The 22,562-nt window shown below is 33.1% G+C and overlaps 1 protein-coding gene across 12 annotated transcripts in view; it reads right to left on the bottom strand.

Moving 5' to 3' along the window:
- Window positions 1-22,562, bottom strand: part of SLC16A7 (solute carrier family 16 member 7) — a 175,471-nt gene that overhangs the window by 59,506 nt on the left and 93,403 nt on the right. For all 12 annotated transcript variants that reach the window (XM_081310630.1, XM_081310634.1, XM_081310632.1 and 9 more), the window contains one exon: window positions 15,442-15,687. In XM_081310630.1, coding sequence (XP_081166756.1) covers window positions 15,442-15,658 — 217 coding nt within the window. In that variant the 5' untranslated portion in view covers window positions 15,659-15,687. The remainder of the gene's footprint in view (window positions 1-15,441; window positions 15,688-22,562) is intronic.

The raw sequence follows: 22,562 nt of genomic DNA, 5'->3' as shown, positions 1-22,562 counted from the left end.
TAAGCAGAAAAACACTTACTATACAGAAGGAAAGGCAGGCAATGGAAATGAAAGAACAATGCAAACAGTCAAACAATAGTTGATGACAACTATTGCTTTAGATGTTTGTATCAGGAAGCTAAAGGATTATCAGAATTTGAGTATTCTCTTCATCTTTACATAGTGACCTCAGGAATTAATTTTAAATATTTTCTCTCTTGCCTTTATACTAACATGCTGATTCTTTTAAACATTCCAAATCTCCTCCTTCCTCCAGGAAGTATTGCTATTTTCCTTTCCATTAAATACACCTTTAACTATTATTACGGCTGCCTTTTGTTTCTGTTCACTTCCTTAATGGTAATTAATGTTTTTCTTTCAGACTGTAACATGGCTTCAATAATTTTTAATTCTCTTTCTTCTTAACTGGAAGAAAGTCTTTATCAGCAATCATTTCTTATTCATTTTTGTTCATCAGCATAAAGTACAGTTCTTGGCACATAAGAGAATCTCAATACACATTTATTAAGTCAGAGAAAAATATGAATGAAAGATTCCTGAACAATAAGCCATTATTGAGTCATGTATCTAGGATAACAGCCTTTATTATTGATCATTGCTATAATAATTTTGATAATGATCTATTTTATCATCCCTTAAGAAATATTTTTAAGACCTACTATGTGCAGTTAGCAAACCTAAGTAAAATCAATCCTTTCATAAAGCTTATATCCTGGTTGGAAATTAAAATCTTACATCCCAAATGAGTACTGTCTAATATAGTAACTACTAGCCAACTGCAGCTTTTAAAATTTAATTCAATTAAAATGCGATATAATAGGAATTCAATTCCTTATATAAACTGTCTTCATTTCAAGTGTTCAATAGCTATATGTAGATAGTGGATGACAGTTATTGGATAATCAGATTTATTATATTGGATTGCCTCAGAAAGTTCTATAGGACAGTACTATCCTTAGAAAAAGTAAATTAGATAGTGATGGGTTTTTTTGATAGTAATGTTTTATGGAGGAAAAATATAATGCATAAAAGAGGTATAGAATTGTGTTCATGTAGTATTGAAATCTCGATGGGGTAGCTCATCTTCTATGTGAAGAGGAATTTTGAATAAAGATCTGAAACTAGTGGGGACAGAAGGTAAAGACATTTTTTAATTCAAGGGAAAATCATTTCAGGTAAAGGGAAAGCTAAGTACAAATACCTGAGGTAAAAGAATAGCTGGCATATTCTAGGAACAGCAGGTAGACAGTATAACTACAGAAGAATGAGAAAGAGGGCAAATAATGAGATATTAAGTCAAGCAGGAAATGCGGGAGGGCAGATATTCAGAATGAGCTGGGGAAGCCTTAGGACATGATTGGATTCAGGTTACAACAGTATTTTATTGGCAATTATATTCAGAAACAGGGACACTACAGCACAGAAGACAATAATAATCTGCAGTATAAATAATAGTTCTTTGGACCAGGTAATCATAGCAGAACTGGTGAAAAAGTGATAAAATATTTCATATATTTAAAAGCAGAAGCAACAAATTTGCAGAGTGGTAGTTGAGGTAAAAGAGAGAGTGAGAAAGAGAAACCAAGAATGGCTCCAATGTTTTTTGGTCTATTTAACACATTTGGGGGATAATTCTAGGAGATAAATTTTGGATATGTCAAGTTAAAAATGTAGCTTAGGTATATGAGTGAATATGTTGAAGAAAACTTTTACATACAGGTCTAGAATTCAAGAAAGGAAATATAATTTGCGAAGGTAATGAACTATAAATAACAAAGTTGTGAGAAAGTACAAGGTCACTGGTCCCCGGCTGTATTCTAGGACCAGCACTAGGCCAATCACCAATTCTTGAGATCCTAAGCCTAGCCCCACTTCAGCAGATCCAGGATCCAAACCTACCTCATGTAGACTTTGGAGCCAGTTCAGAGTACAGGGTCTGAGACTCCAAGACCAGTCCTACAGGTTCTGTTTCCAGACCAGTCCCCATAGACCCAAGACCTTGACCTGAGGACTAACTCTGGGTTCACCCCAGAATATGTCAGCCCTTGTAGACACAGATTCACAATGGCCTCCACAAACACAGGCTCCAGATATCCTCTTATAGATCATGTTCCAGGGCCACCTCTTCAGATCCAATCAGCAGGTCCAACCAGGAGATACAGGCTTCAGGCCCAATATTTCAGATCCAGGTACCAGGTCATCCACCTGCTAACCCAGGCACTAGATGAGTCTGCCCAAGGACTCCAGCAGTAAACTTTTCTTCAGATATGCTGGACAGCCTGTCCAGAATCTCTGGACTGGTTGACTAATGAAGGGATTTCCCAGACAAGATGAGACTGCAAAAACCAGATTAAGTCCCCAATTCTTCACATGTGCAGACATTGGTGTAATGCAACAAGAAACATGAAAAATCAGGAAAAAAAATACCCTCAAAAGAACATAGTAATCCCCCACTAGCTGACCCCAAAGAAACAGAGCTATAGAAACTGGATGACAAAGAATTCAAAATAACTGTATTAGGCTCTGTGAACTTAAAAAAAATACAAAGAATTAATTCAATAAAATGAGAAGTAAATGACCAAACTGGAAATGTAAAAGAAATTGAAATCATAAAATTATTTAAAAATCAAAATCAAGTGCAGAGAGAAAAGAAATCCAAGTTCCAAGCTTCCCAAGGTTGAAGGTTTAAGGAGATTAGGAAGAACTAGAAATAAATCCTGAGAAGGCATGGTTAATGGCATCAAATAAATCATTAATTAAAAGAGACCAGGGAATCCTACAGTTTATTTTTCTTCAGTTACTTTCATGTATGGAGATGCAGGGACTGAGCAGATGGAAAACTAGCTTTAATCAGAGTTCTGTGTTCATCAATGGATAGAGAAAATTTTGTAGTAGGATGGCAAATTGAAATGTTACCCCAAAAAGTAGTAATCACTGGGAATCTGATATTTATCTAGATAAGAAGGGGAAATTTAATATGGAAAAGAATGGTGATAAATGTGACAGTATCAATAGACTGATAGTACCAATAAGGTTGAAAGATTATTAGAATTATAATACTAGAAGAAATAGTCTGGAAGATGGAACCTGGTGGTTAGAGAGTCAGATGTTAGAAAATTAAAATTTTATTAAGTTTTCATAATTAGTGGTATTGACAAGATTAAGGAGTGAACATGAGAGTTAGTGTCTTCCTGGAGATAAGGAGCTTAAGTACTGAGAGGCCACATGATTAAAAAAGAGGTGATTAGATGATGGTAGTGTTAATAATAGTATTATTTAATAGACTCCCTTTTATTTTTCAGTACAATAAAGTGTTGGCTTGCAATCTATAATTTTCACCATATTGTAAAGAAAGTACTAAGGTATAGATGAGATAGACAATATGCTTAAGGAGATACTGGAAACAGGTCATTACTGAATCTTTCTGACTTAAAAGTTTATATTCTCATTCTCTATTTTATTTTAGTGATACAAGAAACTCAAACTATCATGACTGATCCTTTTCAATAACAGAGAAATATTTTTATTGGTATGCAAAATAATTATTCTTTCACAAGACTAAAATCTCTTTCAAAAACATAAACCAAGTTCATGAAGGTGAGTAAAAAAAAATAATAAAAATAACTAGTATGGGGCTGGAGTTGCGGCTAGGTAAGAGCACTTACCAAGCACTTACCTCAGCACCACATAAAAATAAATAAATAAAGGTATTGTGTCCATCTACAACCAAAAATATTTTTAAAAATAACTAATAAAAACTTTTGGTCTAGCAAAAACATATAACTAACAATGATGTAAGAAAAATCCAAATGGAGACAAATTTATTTTCCTTACAGTTCTATGTTCTTTTGACAGTGACACCATAATAGACAACAAGAAATTGATGGATTACATGACAATTGTACATGATACTAACCTGAAGAGATTAGAAAAGGAGGGGATATGGTGGTAATAAATTTAATGCCATAAATACATAAAAGTGAACAGAAAAGTGAGCTCTAAACTCTGAAAGACTTAATTTTTCAATATTTCCTTGGAAAATTAGCATGCTATCTTATTCTTAGGATTCACAATATAATAATCCCCAGTAAAGGTGAATTGATAAGGAATTTTTATTAAATACTATTGGTCCCTTTTGTATCTAGATCTGTGTGTGTGTGTGTGTGTGTGTGTGTGTGTGTGTGTGTAGAATTTTGCTAAAGCAATAGAAAGTACTGTTTGGAACCAAATAGAAATTCAGATACTTTGTGAAATGTGACTTCCTGACTGCTGTTACTGACTACCTCCTGATAATTTATTGCAGGATATATACAGGGGGAAAAAAGAATGTCTAGGTTCGATTTTATTTCCTTACAAGTAGATGAAAAAAAATCTGTCAAATAATTGTACAGCATTACCTCCTGCTTCATTCCATCATTCTAAGAGAATAATACCATACAGACAAAATAAGAGGTCACAAATATGTACTTAAAATAGAAGCAAATAAAGCCTTTTCTTTTTTTCCACACGTGTGTATTTTGGAATGTTTATCACATGCAGGGGCAGGAATATTTGTTAGGGAAATCAGTTTCACAAACACCCACAACTCACCTCAAGCTCCTAGTTAACTGTGCTTGATCCAAACTGGAAGCCAACATTAAGGACTGAGGTTATGCTGCTTTTATAAAGTTTTAGGCAGCTTCTACAACATACTGTGCTTGACTTAAGAAAAATATCTAAGTAATATTTTTGCCACAACATAAAGGTATTTAATATTTTTAGCATGGATCAGTGTTCATGAGAAAGGCTTACAGTTCTTTTTATCTTAGTCATTGCATTAAATTTGTTTTTCTTTATCTGAAAGTGCCAAATTAATTCTATGTAGATATTTTGTACATATTTTAAACTAATTGTGAAATATTTCTGGTGCCCAAGAGGCATTTGGAAGGTTAATGACAACCTCCAAGTGTTCAAGGACTTCCTAAATGAAGTTATTAAAATTCAATCCTTTGCATATTCTAGATGGAGGGGGAAAAGTTTGTTGGAGACAACAAGGGACAAAGAACACCAAGGGAGGTTTTAAAAAATTCCTATTTCTATGGGCTGGGGATATGACTCAGTTGGTAGAGTGCTTGCTTAGCATGCACAAACTCAAGTCCCTGGGTTCAATCCCGAGCACCACCAAAAAAAGAAAAAAAAAATCCTATTTCCAGATCCAGGTTTGCACTTTGGAAGAGGATAGAAATTTTAAACATTGATTAAGACTTGTTTCAACAGCAGCTTCTGTAGCCCAGTTCTTGCCCCAAAGTCAACTTAGCAGCCATCTGTTGTTTGTGCTACGTAGATTTTACAACTGTCACTTCCAAAACACATACCGTTTCATATTTCTTCAATATCACAACAGCTTACCCAAGTTGGAATAGATTTCAAAAGTTTTATAGATAACAAGAAATTGATGGATTGAACTTACTGTATGGCTTTTTTCCCCCTCCTAATATACCAAAAGGATACCTTCACTGCTTTAGTCTATAGATGATTCTTATATTTCTTTATCACTGTCAGTTATTGACATGAACATTGGATTACTAAGTGGAAGACTGGAAAAATTTGAAATATCAAACCCAATGGTGATTCTTCTTTTGTTCCCTTTTGTTCACTATCCATATTTCAAATATTGTATTATTTACAGAAGCTTTTTACTCATCGTGTAAGAGAAGAGAAAAATCTGAAGTAGATCAGAGTTGTATTGGATGGTTTTATTCCTTTTCAGCCTTCTACGAATGCAAACTCATTTCCTGGCATGCTGAGAAAATATACAGATCGCTTCTATTTAGTGCTTCTAATCAAATCACTGATTGCATGAGAGGTGAAGCCAAAGCAAAATGACATGAACCAAGAGAGTGCTGTAGTCATCAAACACAGCACATTCTAATCAACATAATTCAAAACTGTGGATCATCAGTTAGTTGTTCATCAGTTTTCAAAAATCCATCACTGCTTTCATAGAAGCTTTCCAAAGTACTACCCTGTCCTTCTAGTAACTGAAAAGAGTCTACGTGTAATTATTACTACTTTAACAGCTTAGCAAAACTGTGTGCCTTTAAGAACTTTCTACATAACTGCTAATGTAAATTAGCTTTGTTATTCTGCAGACTTATCCCACTCTCAACAAACAACAGATAAAACAAGTGTAATAAAAATGCTGAATATTTGTGAATATTTACACACAGCTCAGGAAATACAATGTATCTGGTATAATTCTATCAGAGAAAGGTTATATAGGCCTGGTTGATCCTCATTATTTCCAGATTCTTTACTTGCAAATTTGCCACCCAGTAAAATTTATTTATAACCCCCAAATCAATACAGTGCTTTCACAATCACTGGTGGGTATGTGCAAAGTGAAGAATTTACACTGCCTGAGATATATGTTGTCAGTAGAGGCAATGCTCTGCTTTCTTAGTACAGCTCTCATGCTACGAATGTGTCTTTTTCATGCTGTATGTTATGCCACAATTTCTTTCTTTCTTTCTTTTTTTTTTTTTGCTTTTTGTCTTGGTGAGTCTACTATTTAAAAGAGCACCTAAGCATAATGCTGAAGCACTTGTTAGTTTTCTTAAGCACAAGAAGGCAGTGAGTTGCCTTTTACAGAAAATATATGAGTTAGATGAGTTTCATTCAGGACTATTTTATCTTGTTTGGCAATAAGTTCAATGTTAGTGAATCAACATTATAATTAAATCAGATATCAAGAAGACATAGCCTGATGTCTCAGCTATGTGTTTCTATGTTAGTAATATGACACTTCCTGTTTCTTTATTAATACGTATAATGATTTAAATTAAAAAGGAAACATATAAATAGCTATTTCATATTCTGAAAACAGTATCTTATGGCTCCATGTGACTTTCCCAGGGCCACACCAGTGTTTTGCACACGGTAGATGCACAATGTATACTTGTGAAATAAATAAATAAGTGAAAATATTAAAAGGTTTTTCTCTCCAGCTGTGACACTGAATTATCTGGACATACTTACCTCTGGTGACCATAAATACTTGAGTAATAAACGTGCAGGACCAGTTTCTGCCATCATTGTGGTCTTACCTTAGGGTTAAAAGTATGAACCGTACTCCTGCAGCATATACTTCTAACTAGCTGGGCAAATTCTTGCTTAAGGACAGCCACCTACATTAATCACTTGAAAACCTCTCTGGAATAGTGCAATTACTCTGCCAAAGGCACTAGTATTATAATAATGAAACAAGTACTTAAAGTGTATTTGATAGACATGATACATCAAACTTGTCATTCACAGCATGTGAAAATATGAAATTTAATTTCTATTTTACAAGACCCTTTCAGAATAGTTAATTGAACTATTGTTAATTCTTCAATCCTAATATAAATGTTTTCAGGGGGAGTAGCAAAGCTCCTTTATATAGAAGAAACATTCATAGGAAGTTTTCAAAACAACAATTGCAAGTATTCCATGCTCCCCTCAGTAGGACCTTTTAGGAGCCCAATTACACATATATCTACCCTCTATCCCAGAGTTAAAGAAGAAAGTACTCAATAAGAATATAAAAGTAAGTCACAGAACAAGAGGGAGAATCAAAAACCCAAACCTGGGTGCTGCCCAAATCATGCTCTATTATTGAGTGCTCCACTAGGGACATGAGCTACAAATAGCTCATACCACAGTCTACATCACAAGCCCCACTGACCCTGAACATTGATGCTACTTTTATGCCAATGGATTATGGATTATCTATAATCATTCCATCTGAATGTATTACAAGACGTATCTGCTTCTTCCCATCAGTAGTTTCTAAATCAAAACCAACCTGTTGCACCAAATTGTTAGGGCCTGGGTCATATGTCTGTGTCCATAATACAAGGAATTCTGAGAACTTGAATGTCTGACTTTGTATTTAGGAAGATGGGAAATGATAAAATTAGGAATTCTCTGAACTAGATTTTCAGAGGATGACCCAAATGAATGACCAGTGCCCACTTCATTACTCAGGAGAAGGCCTGGGGGAAATGCCACAGCATATATAAATAAAGGCCTTGGAATTTATTTTAGGAATGACTACTGACCTACTTATATTTCTTGCTTTACCCCATTTCCCAATTTTTTATTGGCACAGTTTGCTCTGTTTCTCTTGTTCCTTATCTGTGGTTTCATTGCATAATGGATAATACCAAGAACAGGAGTGGCAACAAGCACTATAATCAAAACACTGTTGTTGGAGGGCCATGAATGAATTATAGGTTTGTCTGAGCCATCTCAAGGCAGGGGGATTGCTTTGGTGAGAATTCTTACTGGAGACTGCTCAGATTATGCTGAAACCCCCCACCCCCGGCTCATTGGCTCACAGAGCCCCAAGTGCAAATGCAAGGCAACAGCCGGAAGTAAAGGAGGTGAGCAAACCTGCTAACCCCTAACCACCTTGTCTTTGCCACCTTCTTCCTGTTTCCTTCAGGAAGTTCTTCACTCTGAATCCTACTGGTGCTCCCACCTATTTAAATAAAGAGCAAGGGCTGTATTTTGCTGTTAGATCCAGTCTCTACCAGAGCTGGATCATCCCACTGGGCCCCGCTTTTCACTTATTTCCGTGTCTTCATTTCTTAAATTTCTCATACCTTTAATATTTCTAATCTGACTCATGGCCCTAGTTCAGGGAAACTGAGTAAATGTCCTAATACACTGTAATTTCCTATAATTCAAATTTTGGTATCTATTAATGATAGTCACCCTGACCAGAGGTGTATATATTAAAACACACACACAAACACACACACACACACACACACACACACACACACACACACACATCCTCTCTTTTGTGATTTTACACAAGAAGAAACTGAAATTCCAAGGTTAAGTGTTAAAAAGCCTGAACAATCAAGTGACAAAGTCTCAATTAAAAAATTTTGAAGCTCATTATCTTACTTAAAATACTCTGCTGCCTCTCATTGGACTAGTAAGTCATTAATTAAGCCTTTTGAGATTCCAAGACTGTCCATATCTAAATTCCACTCTAGGCATCAACTTCCACAAGATGCACTTGAGACTTCTGGGTGGCTACTAAACACTGTATGTCATTAGGCAACAGAGTGTCTAAATACCTTATGTGCTTTGGGACATATAGTGTATGCCAAAAGGCATAAAGTATCTAAATGAAAGGTTATACATGAGTGATTAGTAAAATCCCACACATGCTTTTACTTTTGAAAATTAATATATTAATCTCTTGAAAAAGAGTTCAATAGTAAGGCCCTATTGTCTCTTCTGTAACCTTCTTTCTTCTGGAAATAGTATCATCCTTCCATTAGAGAACTGCTCTATTCAGGCTGCCAATGTTAGTCCCTCCATGATCCTCTGCCTGCAGGCACCAGCAAACCAGGTCAGGTACTCTTTATCTTCCCTAGAATTTGCCAAAGTGAAATATAGAGAAAAGGGACAGACTCTGTCAAGATAAATTTGAGCCTGAAACATGAGACTGAGATGCCCACAGTTATTTTCCTTATGCTGGGGAAAGATACCAAAATAAATAAATGAAGCTGCCCTTCCAGAAGAAGAAAGAGGCAAGAAAGCAACATACTGAACAAATAGAATCATTGGTGCTAGCTGACCTGGAGTACAGTGGTATCTGTTCTTCTCCTCTGTATATGCGAACATTTCTCTAGGCTGAAGGGTATTTGAATCAGGTTACAGTCGTTTGCAATAATAAACGCAACCACATAAAATAGTGTCTTTTATAAATCAGTAAGTGAAAGATTCACGGTCTAAAGCACATATGTTAGTCAGAAAGCATTATTTTAATAAAAATTTAGTAAAAATATGATATTATTTGCAGTACATTATCAGCCCTCTGTAGGCAAAGAATCTTCTGGAACAGTTTCAAAGCCCTAAGCATACTTCTCATATGTCCTTGACCTTTGCCTTGTCTTGGGATGGATGAAGGACATTTAATCAGAGAAATCTCCTGGGATATGATTTGTTCTCTGTACTGCGTTTTGAAGTGCCTGTCTCTCTCACTTTTACACCTATGAAAACTGTCAAGGAGGACATCTAGTACAACTGCTTTTTCATTTTAAATATTAAAGACTCTCTCTTCTCCAACAGAGATCTAACGAAGTACCCCATGTGCACACATTCTTATGATATAATCTGAATTGACTAAAGACATCTCATAACCTATTCCAGCACCCGTGTAATAATTCACATAAGTCATATGGTAGTTATCCAACAAAGATTTCCTCTTATGATCAATACATCCTAGGTTCATCTCTATAACAATCTTCAGAAACTGAATAAGCATTGTTTAATTATTCAATGTCTGGAGTAGGAAAGGGACCTCCACTGTTAGCCATGCCATGTGTAACCTGGCTGCTGCAGAAGAGAAGAAGGGAAGAGAATGTGCACACCAGCTCACACTGTTTCTTCCAGGAGGTGTGCAGGGGTTACATGTCCTTCCACTCAAGTTTAATCAGCCAAAACTAGTCACTTGATCTCATTCTAAGGGGATAAAAGTTGAGCATGATAGTTTTTGCCTCACCATACCTTATTTCCTAGGAAAAAATTAGCAACATCTATTCTCATGTTAAAAACAAACAAACAAACAAAAACCGAATAAACAAAACAACTAAATGGCATAGATACAGGAAGTCAAGACTGTTTACACAGGATTGTCCAAGTATACCTGCTGGGCTTTCTGGCTTTGTAAAGTTAAGAAGAAAGCCCAATCTATATCAAGCATGGGAATAGGAATGCACTTTAAAAAAAAAATTGCTACTAAGAGCAGTATTGAATCATTTTAATAGTTTCTCTCAGTCTACAAAATATTTAGAGCACAAAACATAATAATATAGTGACCTTATTTAAATTTTAAAGAGAGCAAAAAAATATCCGGTAAATATTAGGCCACCAACCTGCTATGCTAAATCTTTTTGCTTTTTGGCCTTCAGTAAAATAAGCTCAGTGGTCTAATGCTCTATTCCCCTGTGTTCTGTGGTCCATCATAAAATCTTACTTTAGCACAATTGGCAATCAGTGGTTACATAAAACAAAAGAATAAGTTCCCAGGCAGGAAAAAAAAGCTAATTCTGCTCTCCAAAATAGCTGATTCTTTCAAAGCAGAATAGATATTACCAGAAAAACTATAAGACACACGGGTAGGCCAAAGTGTGAACTCAGTACTTGTGCAGTTAAACAACCATACTTGGATCCCCATTCAACAGAATAGCAGACAAACACCACACTAAAAGATTATCCTATGTAATCACTGTTTACAAAATAAATCCCTGTTTCCATCTAAACAATGTAGAAAGTTTAAATTATAATATGTTTTCTACTGCTATTTGGCACTGTATTAATAGGGTGACCACTTTGCTTGACCTATTTGCTGAAATTTGCTAGAACTCCAGGAGACCATATGGATAGCCAGATGGGTTGCTGTAATTTAGTGCCATTATTCTAAGGATAAAGTAAGAAATCAACATAATTTGCATTCTTTTCCATCGTTCCTGCTTACCTTTTATTAGTTTCATTTTTAATTCAGACATCAAAAGAAAAGATAATACCTTGCTACCAAGGCCCAGATGCCAACTAATTACTACAAGAGACTCCAGCCCTGACATCACAGGCCAGGCCTGAGAACACGCTCCATCTTACTCAATGACCCCACCATAGTGATTAATAGGTTGAGTGCTAAGCCCTAATGAGTGTGTCAGATCTTAAATGTTCTCCAGGCTAATGTAATTAGCATTATGTCGAACAGAATATTTCAGTTGCTTGGTAGAGAGTCATTATACTTCATAGTAAGTGATGTGCCTTTTCACCTCAAAGACCTCATATGGTCTTCAAATTTATAATCATCAACCAAAAATGCTTCTCTAACATGAAGATCTTTCAAAACTTACAGAGAAATATGTAAATATTTTTCAATCAAGCATTGATATTTTCTATAGCAGTAAACCCATACATTATACATAAAGTGAGATGATTTTCAAATATACTTGTTTAAAAATGCAAGTTTCTGGACTCTACCAACAAAAATTTCTGGTATGAGGGGATTGAGGATTAGGCCTAGAATTATACATTTTTAACAAGAGACCCTCTATTCCCAAATAGAAAAATCTATGGACTGCCCTTGGAAAAAACACTGCAATCTGAGTAGCAGAACTAATAACCTGCACCTTAGAGTAACTGAATCTATCAGGCTTTTTTGTTCTAAATGGTTATTTGTGTTTCTGAAAAAATCATGCACACTCATAACAAAGACTGTTTTCACATTGGGATTATAGCTTAAAATGTGCAAATTAATTTTTTAAAAGATTTTAAACTACCAGGATAATACATTAATTTTATTTCCAACAAGCCATGTAAATGCATGAGATCTAGATCAGACGGTAGATATAGCAGTTATAATCATCTCTACCCACTAAGCAAAGAATCTGAAACTATATTTCCAGTTTTAAGGGAAAGAAAAAAGCGTAGCAAAATTTCTGAAATCCCCAACTTTCTTCCATGATCACAGATGACATACCAAATGTTTGGGCCATGAAAACTGAGGAGTTTGGAAAATACTCCAAGTACTAGGATCTCACCTAGATATTACCATCATCAATTACTAAACACTAAATATTTTCACATGTTTAGCGTTGCTTTCTTGAACTACTGGAAGCAAATATCTGTCAATTTTTAACTTAGATGAATTTTATTCATCTACTATCCTAAATAGTTTAAGGCAACTTTTTAAAAATTTGTAACTACCAAACTACCATTTTATTTATGAATTTCAAGAAAACTTTTTTGGACCTTTTTGAGTTTTTACCATACATTTTAAAAAAGAAAATAAATGTATAAATAAAAGGAAAAAAATATTTATGACAAATATAATGCAGGTATTTACTTATCATTTCATACCAAGTTTTAGTGGTTTGAGGAAATTAAAATTATATTTTATAGTGATTTAAACTCATATCATTCTTCATTTCTATGATGCTTTTATATTCAGCCAGGGAGTAGAAGGCTGTCATATGTCCATGGCAAGTCCATAAACCCATTCTCCTTTTGTTTATGAAAAATGATTGGTGAGGTATAAAGTTCAGTCCAGCAATGGCTGGATGCATGCAGCTCTGAGTTTTCCTCTAGAATTCTGGCCTTTCCCATAGTCCCTAAATCTAGGTAGGGAAGTTTTAAGAGTTCTGACCCATGGGATGTATGCATAAATGAAGTTTATGATCATCCATGCTGTCTACCTTTGTTTTGTCCAGCAAACAGAGAAGATTGAAAGAATAATCTACAAAGACTTAACTGATGGCATAGCCACAAGACGAAACACTGCTGAGTAAGAAACAAATCTACCTTGCCTTAAGCCACTGAGTCTTTGGGTTTGTGTGCAAAAAACTAAGTCAAGTCTTAATTTAATAACATCAATTTTTGTCTTACCTATAAGTTAGTCAACAATTTGGACAACATAAAATTAAGAATATAATAGGACCTGAAGTCCAATTAAATTCAATATACTGACATTAAGTCACTTAGAAGATTCTTTTTTCATTGTATTTAAGACGGGGAGGGCTAGGGCTGTAAATCAGTGGTAGAGCATGTGTTTTGTACATGTGAGGCACTGGGTTCGATCCTTAGCACCACATCAAAATAAATAAAGGTATTGTGTATTTAAGAGGGGATTGAAACACTACATTCCTTTATATTAAGAGCTTTTGGAGCTCAAGTTAAGATGACTTGTGTGTTGTTCTAGCAGAGCATTATGAAAGAACACCTCACCCTCTGGCTGAAAGAACAAATCCCAAAGCACAATATTTCTTGTCCTTTTTCATAAAAAAAAAAACACCATTGCTAAATGCTTACAGCAACTGTACAAAAGAGATTTTTAGAAAGGGTTTTAGATGCAGATTTTCTTATTGACATGTCCAAGTAGCATTCTGAAGATACCACTTATATTAAAATAAAAATACATAAGTTTAACCTAACTAGTCCCATGCTGGATCAATCTAAAATTACTGATAAATAAAAAATAGAGAACACCAATATCAACATATGTGTGTATGCACACATCACACACACACACACACACACACACACACACAGTAGGATTATTTCAGGATTTTTTTATGTTGATAGTGCAATGAAAAGATAGCATCATTAAAAATAATTATTATGTCACTGAACAAATGACCTTGGTGGGTGTAGTACATAAGTCACTACATTGCAAGGAAGGAAAAAACATTGCATTGGGCTTGTAGAAGGCCTGAGTTAGCTCTGACTCTGTCGTTTTCTAGATGAAAAGAGGAAGATACGAGAAAGGCAGAGAATACAGTGATTAAATATTTGAAGTACCACTTTTATCAGCCACTAGTGAGATGTTTGACTCGGTAAAGCTATTTTATCTCTCCATTTCATCAGCTAGAGAGAGAAAATAACATTTATTTCATAGGTTAAGAGGATTAAGTCATACCCTGTATATCAAGTGATGAGGGAGGCCTTGGCTGAAACTAAATATTAATAAATATTGGACACATAGCAATAATGTTATATCTCTGTCAGTAAGAGCCACATCATCTTTACTTCTAAAATTAAAAAATGATACTAATTTATGTGATTTGTTTAAATTCTTATATTCTGAATACATAATTGTATCTTGCAGTTAAATATCCATTTGGAAAATGAAAACTCTAAAATCCATGTATTTTAAGTAATGGCTTTAAAAAATTTGTAAGTCAGTCTGGTCTGCTAGTGAGACTGATTTAAAGATGACAAGCCACATAAAAATGTACTCATTCCATTTTTTTAACATTCATAAGTGAGATGATATTTTGATATATTCATTATTCCTCATGACTCATACCCATCATTAAAATATAGAATATAAAAACATTTTATCAGGCAACCATTTAAATAAAAATATTTAATGAGACCTATAATAATAAGGAATTGTTTCTTACCTGATTCTGAAAGACTCTAGAATGTGAATAACACTCCATTTTTGCAGTGTAAGGTAAAGTACTTTCAGAGCTTATGAATTGTCAGCAACTTAAACAAGTTTCCTTCTCATTCAAAAAAAAAAACACAAAACATTTCTCCCAGCTAGACCAATAATAAGAAATGATACCAACACTAGTGCAGCTTTTATTCCAATCTAAATAGAAAAGTATTTACCTTGAAAATTTCATAAGTTAGTAAATTTTGATTTTTACAAATAAATTTTCATTCAAACAATGCCAGAGACTCAAAATGAATAGTTTGAGATATTGGATTAAAATCATTTAAAATTTCTTAGTAATACTTTTGATTGGTTGTGACTGTACCATGAAAACAGGGCTTTAATATATACCAGGATACTGCATATAAATCACACAGTAGAACTGTGGCATGAAGGAATTGTTTTCCTAATCCAGAATTCTACTTAATCCAAGACAAGAACCTTACCTCCTGCATACATAACAGCCAGCATAATGGATGATATCCATGCTATTTCACTGTACGTGGTGTGGAATATTTGCTGAATTTCTTTGAAGAATACTGTGACGGCTTTGGGGAATGCATATGAAAATCCAATGGAGATAAAAGATGCTCCAACCACAACCCAGCCCCATCCTCCATCAGGAGGTGGGTATAAAGGTGGGGAACTTGGCATTGGTGGCATTTCGTTCCTGTATTTCAAATTCAAGTAACCTACATACACACAAAAAAATGAATAACAGTTTAGCCTTATTTGCATTTTTGTATGTCACTCTTGCTAGTTACTAAAATAGTACTTCCCAGTTACAACTACAATACAATTTTTCATGAATATTTTATACTCATGAATTCAGAAAATCTATGAAAAATAATATGAAGTATATAACTTGGACTACTATAAACTAAAAATTGAAAGCATTTAATTTATGGGACAAAAATTTCTTGAAGTGAAGTTAAGAATTTAGATCTAAATCAACCAAAAAATAAAAACTATTTCAATTTTATTTCCAAACATAAAGAAAATGAAACTGCCACCACTTAAAATAAAATACTTTTTACATTCAAAATATTGACTATAAAATTATGTATACAAAGTTTTCAAAGGACTAGATAATAAATATAAAGAATTATAAAACATTTAATAGGCATACTCTGGAATTTTTCTATTTTTAATAAGTGATAGTTTGTAAAATCATTTCTGTCTGAATCTATTTTCTAAACTATTAAACTAAAAATTATATGCTTCTGTGGAATTATACTAGTTTTAATATACTTCTAGTACTGGTGCTACCTACCATTTTATGAAAGATACATAAAATAAAATCTCTAAAATACATTTGTTTGTTGAGGCTTTAGAACATCCACTTTCCCATGGAAGAAAGTAATATAATATTAAAACCACATGATTAAATTAAAAATATTTGGTCCCTAGTTTGTTGGTTTGTTTTTGGAGAGTGATGTGGCTTGCTTAGTTCTTGGATATATACAATTGCCACTACTTTAAGTATCTTCTTTAGATTGAAATAAAATATCTTCTATATGTAGATATTCCTTAATTGAAAGCTAGAGGGAAAAATCAGAAATAAGTGAAAAAAAAGAGCTAATTTTGCCACACATTTTCAGAAAGTCTAGCTTATAAAATGACCTATTTTTTTATTGCCTACTGTTATTTCACTTTTGGATGACTGTGAATATGGTCATAACTTTCCTTTTTGCCTAAAAATTCATATTTAAGGTGCAAATTAAGACATTTTAATATGCATATACAGAGTGAACTGATCATTACCTTCAATTTAATTAACATATCTCCTCATATAGTTACCATTTTTCATTTCTGTTTTTGTTTTTTGTTGTTATTGACAACACCTAAAAGCTACTCATGTCACAAATTTCCAGAATATATACAGTATTATTAAGTACAGTCATTGTGTTGTACATTATACAATAAACTTATTCACTCTATAAACTGCAATTTTATACTCCTGAACAAAATCTAATTTCTACCATCTACCTCTACTCCAGTAAGTATTGTTTCACCATTAGCTTCTATAAGTTTGAAGTTCTTTAATTTTAAATATAAATGAGACTGTGCAGTAATTTTCTTTTTATGTTTGGCTTGCATCAGTTAATATAATGTCTTCTTTGAAACCAGTCTTGAAAATCAGGATTAGTTTATTAAAACCTTTTTGCTCTTACTTGGTGTATCTTGGGTGTTCAGTCTTCAACACTGGGGAATAGGACCTGATCCTTATTTTCTACTTTCATAGATGTTGTGACAAATAACAGTTCTATTGTGTTATTTTTTTTTAATCACCAGGATCAAACCCAGGGATGTTTAACTACTGAGCCACATCCATAGCTCTAACTATCTATCTATCTATCTATCTATCTATCTATCTATCTATCTATTTATTTAGAGATAAGTTCTCAAAATAAGTTGCAAAAAGAGTAAATCAAATTTAAATGATCAAAACCTTCAATTGCCACCATGGTCAACAGAAAACTTTTCTTCTTTTACACTATATATTGTTTTCTTTTTCAGTCTATTTTACATATATTATTTGCATATTCTTCTTTTGATAAATGGCTTTCTTTAAAAAATATCTCTGATTACTGTTTTAAAAGAAGTTAGGGTATAAATGACAAATGTACCTATTATTCTAGTTGGTACATATAGAAAGCATGGCTCTAGATACAGTAACATTAATTAAATGGAATAGTCTCAAAAGATCAAACTGCTCATTTCTTAACTGACTTAAATGTATGACATTCAAATTAACCAATAATTCAATTAATGAACAAAGAATCTACCTCAGTAAATATTGACTATATATTTTGCTAAGTGTGTGTTTATTATCTCCAGTAAATATGTACTTGTTCAATTTAGTTTCCATAAATACCCATTAAGGTACTTTATTTTTTAAAAAATGAGAAAAATCTGACATATTAAGAAAGTAGATCTAAGTACAATAATAATATCAGGGAATAAATTTCACTAATAAATGCTGACATAAATAGAATTAGTAACATAAATAGAAATAGAAATAATGGTAACATTCAAAAATAAAATGAAGCAAAATAAACAAACCAAAAGAAAAACCTAGGCATTTTTGCCACATTTTCTTTGAATATCTATAATATTCTTAAGAATAAAAATAATCAATAACATTTTATTTTCAAACATTAAGAAAATAATTTGAAAAATTCTCTTCCTAGGGACCGTTGGATGATTTGGATGTTAAGTATCTCCTAAAGATTCACATTGTAAAGGCTTCATTGCCAGCCTCTGGTGTTAATGGGAGGTGGTTGGACCTTTAAGAGGTGGAGCCAAGTGGAAGGAAGTTAGTCAGTGGGGGTGTGCCTTTGAAGGAGATATTGGAACCTCAACACTTTCCTCTTTCTTTTCTTCCTGGCTGCCATGAGGTGAGCTGCATTGTTCCATCATATATTCCTTGTCATATGTTCTACATTACCGTGGACTCAAAGCTACAGGACCAAGTGACCAAGCAGCCATGGGTTGAAGTCTCTGAAACCATGAATCAGAGTCAAAGCAAACCTTTCCTCCTTTTACATTGATTTTCTCAGATATTTTGTCATGGTGATGGAAAACTAACACAAGGACACATTTTTAAGAAATCTACCAAAAATATCATGGAAACTATTATAACAAAGCCAAGTAAAATGTTTTAACCACAAACTATGCATACAATGCATATCTTGGTCAATCATGATCATCAGGACAAAAACACTTCTATTAAGTTAATAATTTATATTAACTTAATATTTATCAAAGATGCTAAAATTTCCAAAAGCAACCCAAAATGCCACAACTTATCAATAATTATTTTTTTAAAAATATGAATGTTAGCAGTATATTTATACTCTGCTTTTATAATCATTTTTGCTTTCTTGGAAACAATTAAAATTATCAATCTTTTTTTTCTATAGTATTTATTTCTCCTTACTCATCAATTTATAACACATGAGCACTAGAAATAATTTCTTTAAAAATCATTAACACTAAGAAAAAAATAAAGAGGTGGATTTTATGTATTAGTTAAATAAGCTAAAAATGGCAATTGGCCTTTGAAAGTTGTCTAAAGCATCCGAATCAACAGATTACTAAATTTTATTGTATTTTGAAATATCCAATTTTCTTATTGCTTGACAATGAAAAAAAAAAACATTTCTGGAGAAATACTGAAGAAATACTAAATGACATTTGTATGGTAACTATTGTTTATTGTAGAGTGTAAAAACAGTTAACAGACTTAAAAATGTTATTTAGTAATTTTCCTGCTTGCATAAAAGAAGCCAATCCATCTTTCATTATTAATTCATGAGTGTAAATTTTTGTAGTTTTCATCACATCTGCTATATTAAGCACTTAGAAATTCAACTGGGTGATTCGTTTTTTAGTGATTTCAAAAATCATAAATCCCAGCTAGATTCCATGTGTATGCATGTAATCCCAGCAGCTCCAGAGGCTGAGACAGGAGGATCAGGAGTTCAAAGCCAAACTCAGAAAAAGTGAGGTATTAAGCAACTCAATAAGACCCTGACTCTAAATAAAAATACAAAATAGAGCTGGGGATGTGGCTAAGTGGTTGAGCACCCCTGAGTTCAATCCCCGGTAACCCCCCTAAATAAATAAATAAATGGTAGTTGAATTTGAATGTGAAATGTCAGTCTTTCTGCTAATGCTGAATAATTTTAGGGCTTCAGAAAAATAACAATAGACCTTTTAATATTATGCTTTCTATCTGCCCTTCCAGATTACACCTGCTCTCTAAGAAACAACTATTCCAAATTATATGAGAAGCTTTAAATTAATCGTATTTATATTTTTACAGTATATGTATTTGGGCATGTGCTGTCTAGTGTATATATTCACAAACTCGTATGTAATATATGAACTAAATATTTTATATTTTATGTAAAATTTTGATTATAAAATATATATGTATAAGTCCAACAGGCAAAATTTAATAGTAATTTAATGAAGGCATTACATGTAAATCTATGTTTTTATTCTATATATTACATACAAATATTTATATTCATAGATTCATTTATAAGTATTCCCAGAAATAAATTTTTGATTTAATATTATAATTTTACATGTAGACAATATTCTTAAAGATTTTTTTAATCTGATGTTTTGGAGTATAGAGGATTCGTATTATTCATTGGAGATATGCTCTATGATGTTATCTTGAACCCAGTATTAGCAAATTCTGAACATTTGCTTGTAAAGGAAATATGGGATTGAGTTTATATGCGACTCCAATCACATTTTCATCAATCAATATATAACCTCATTGATGTGTATTTCCACTTAAAGATGGTTCATGTATTAGCACCAAACTGAAGGTCAATGGCATTGTAAATCATGCCTGACTGAGGCTTATCTAACACAAATGTTTTCTCTATAAGGTGTATCCCAGGCTTCTTGCATTGGGGAACATCAGCAGCACTCTGGCAGGCCATTCTAAACTGCAAATTCACTAACAAAGAGGCACAAAAATGTAAAACATGTGGCATTGAGTAGATTACACAAAGGTTACATGGTTACAGTAAGTAACTGAAACAAAAAGACAGAGTGTTGCCTGAAATTTAAAATTTAAAAACATGAAAAATGGAGATGATAAAGAAAAACAAAATCACCCACAGTCCTAACACTGGACTAAACTATCACAAACATGTTGGTGAATATTGTACATAATTGTGTTGTAAAATTGGAAATGACAGTTTCAAGTTCTATCAAAATTGAACCTACCAATATGTAACCAATAGAAAAATAAAAACTTCCAACTGGTTTATATATTCATAAATATTTTCATGATCAGATGATGATTCTTCTGAATCACCTTTTGAATAATAATTTTCAATGATACTAAGATACTTTCCCTGGGCTATCAAGAGCATCTCTACAGAGTGCCCCATCAATATCACCAGCAATTTCTTCCAAGCTTCTCAGGACATTCTATGTTTTGACACCAATATTTTCTTGATCTTAACAGAACATATCAACAGAAGATATTAAGGAAAAATAAAAAAGAAAATAGAACTTATATTTATTTATCTAAAGGGCAATAAATGGTTTGTTGACTCAAATATGAAAGAATTAAAATTGACCAATCATCAATTGACTATGCACCAAATTTATATATGCATAGGCCAAGACCCTGTCATGATTGCCACTTTGGCAAAACTGATAGTAATATGCCATCCAGTGTAAGACATCCTCACTTCAAAGATGTGAAGCAATGTGTTTCTTGAAATTGATGAAATAATGAATACAGCAAATATTTACACTTTTATATGTATATTCAATATGTATTTTAATGTATATAAATTTAATGTACATAAATAAATGTGCTACATATAGATACATTTCTATAATTTGAATTTATCATTTATTATTTTTAACTCCTAAATACATAGCCACATGACCAGTTTTAACAGTATTTTGTTAGTTACTATTGCCCATGTAATTTTGCTAAACCTAGGGATGGTAGAGTGTTCATTGTATCCTGACATTCTAAGTTATATTTCAGTGAGTACTTTTTTCCTGCACTTCTTATTTCAATCTAAACCATAGGAAAATATATTTTTTGCTCCAAATTTCTCATTTTTTCAATTAATAATTTTGAAACCTCTATAAAATTGTTACCTTCAAATAGCATTTCTAATGGTTTATTCAATGTATGTCTTTGCCATTAGTCCAAGATAACAAGTTGTTCACTGTATCTCAAGTTCTCAGCATTGTTTTTGATGTGTAGTAGGACACTTTTAGTTGTAATTACTTGTGCATGGAAAGAAATTATTTTATCAATTGTACTACTTGCTGTAATTTTATCTCTGTAATTATAATTTTAGCTTTAAAAATGAATTTGTTCACTTCCAAATAACAATGAGATATAATCTGTTGTTTTGCCATAAAATAAGTTAAATATATAAAGAAATAAAATGTGGGCCCACATACATTTGATTGAGATAGGTTTTTTTTTTTAATTTAAATGTTTTCTACAAGGAGATAGCAATACCTTGTAGCTAACGCTGATAGCAATTGTGGTGTAAGTGCCTGAGAAGAGGCTGACTTTAGATCACATCCTAAATGAAAAGTAAAGAAAAGCAATATCTCCTGAAAAAATCTTGACTAATGTAGACACAGGTAAATAATGAATCTACTGAAATCTAGAAAATGGGCTCAAAAAATAGAGGCTTCCAAAAAACTGAAAGAAGTAAAAATGCATAGCAATGACTTATGCTAGCTCTCCTTTCCCTTAACTCCTCCTATTTTTACCTCCAATACACACGTGCAAATACACACATACACACACACACACACACACACACACACACAACACATGGAAACACAAGCATATACTCATCTACTCTAGGAATTAATCATTTCCACATATGTCATTTATCAAATGAAAAGTCTTTAACAACTTTGAAAGACAATTTCTGATCTGCACATCAGCCTTCCATAGACAATGAACTACTTCCCATTTCTCTAGATTCTATCCTCCAGGAAGACCTGAGAAGAGGTCTGATTTCGTCTCCCTACTACTAGGAACTTT

This window comes from Spermophilus citellus (assembly GCF_964194105.1).
Source record: "Spermophilus citellus genome assembly, chromosome: 10".
Classification (NCBI taxonomy): Eukaryota; Metazoa; Chordata; class Mammalia; order Rodentia; family Sciuridae; genus Spermophilus; species Spermophilus citellus.
Note: the sequence above shows the minus strand (reverse complement) of the source record. Positions and strands in the feature narration are given on the sequence as shown.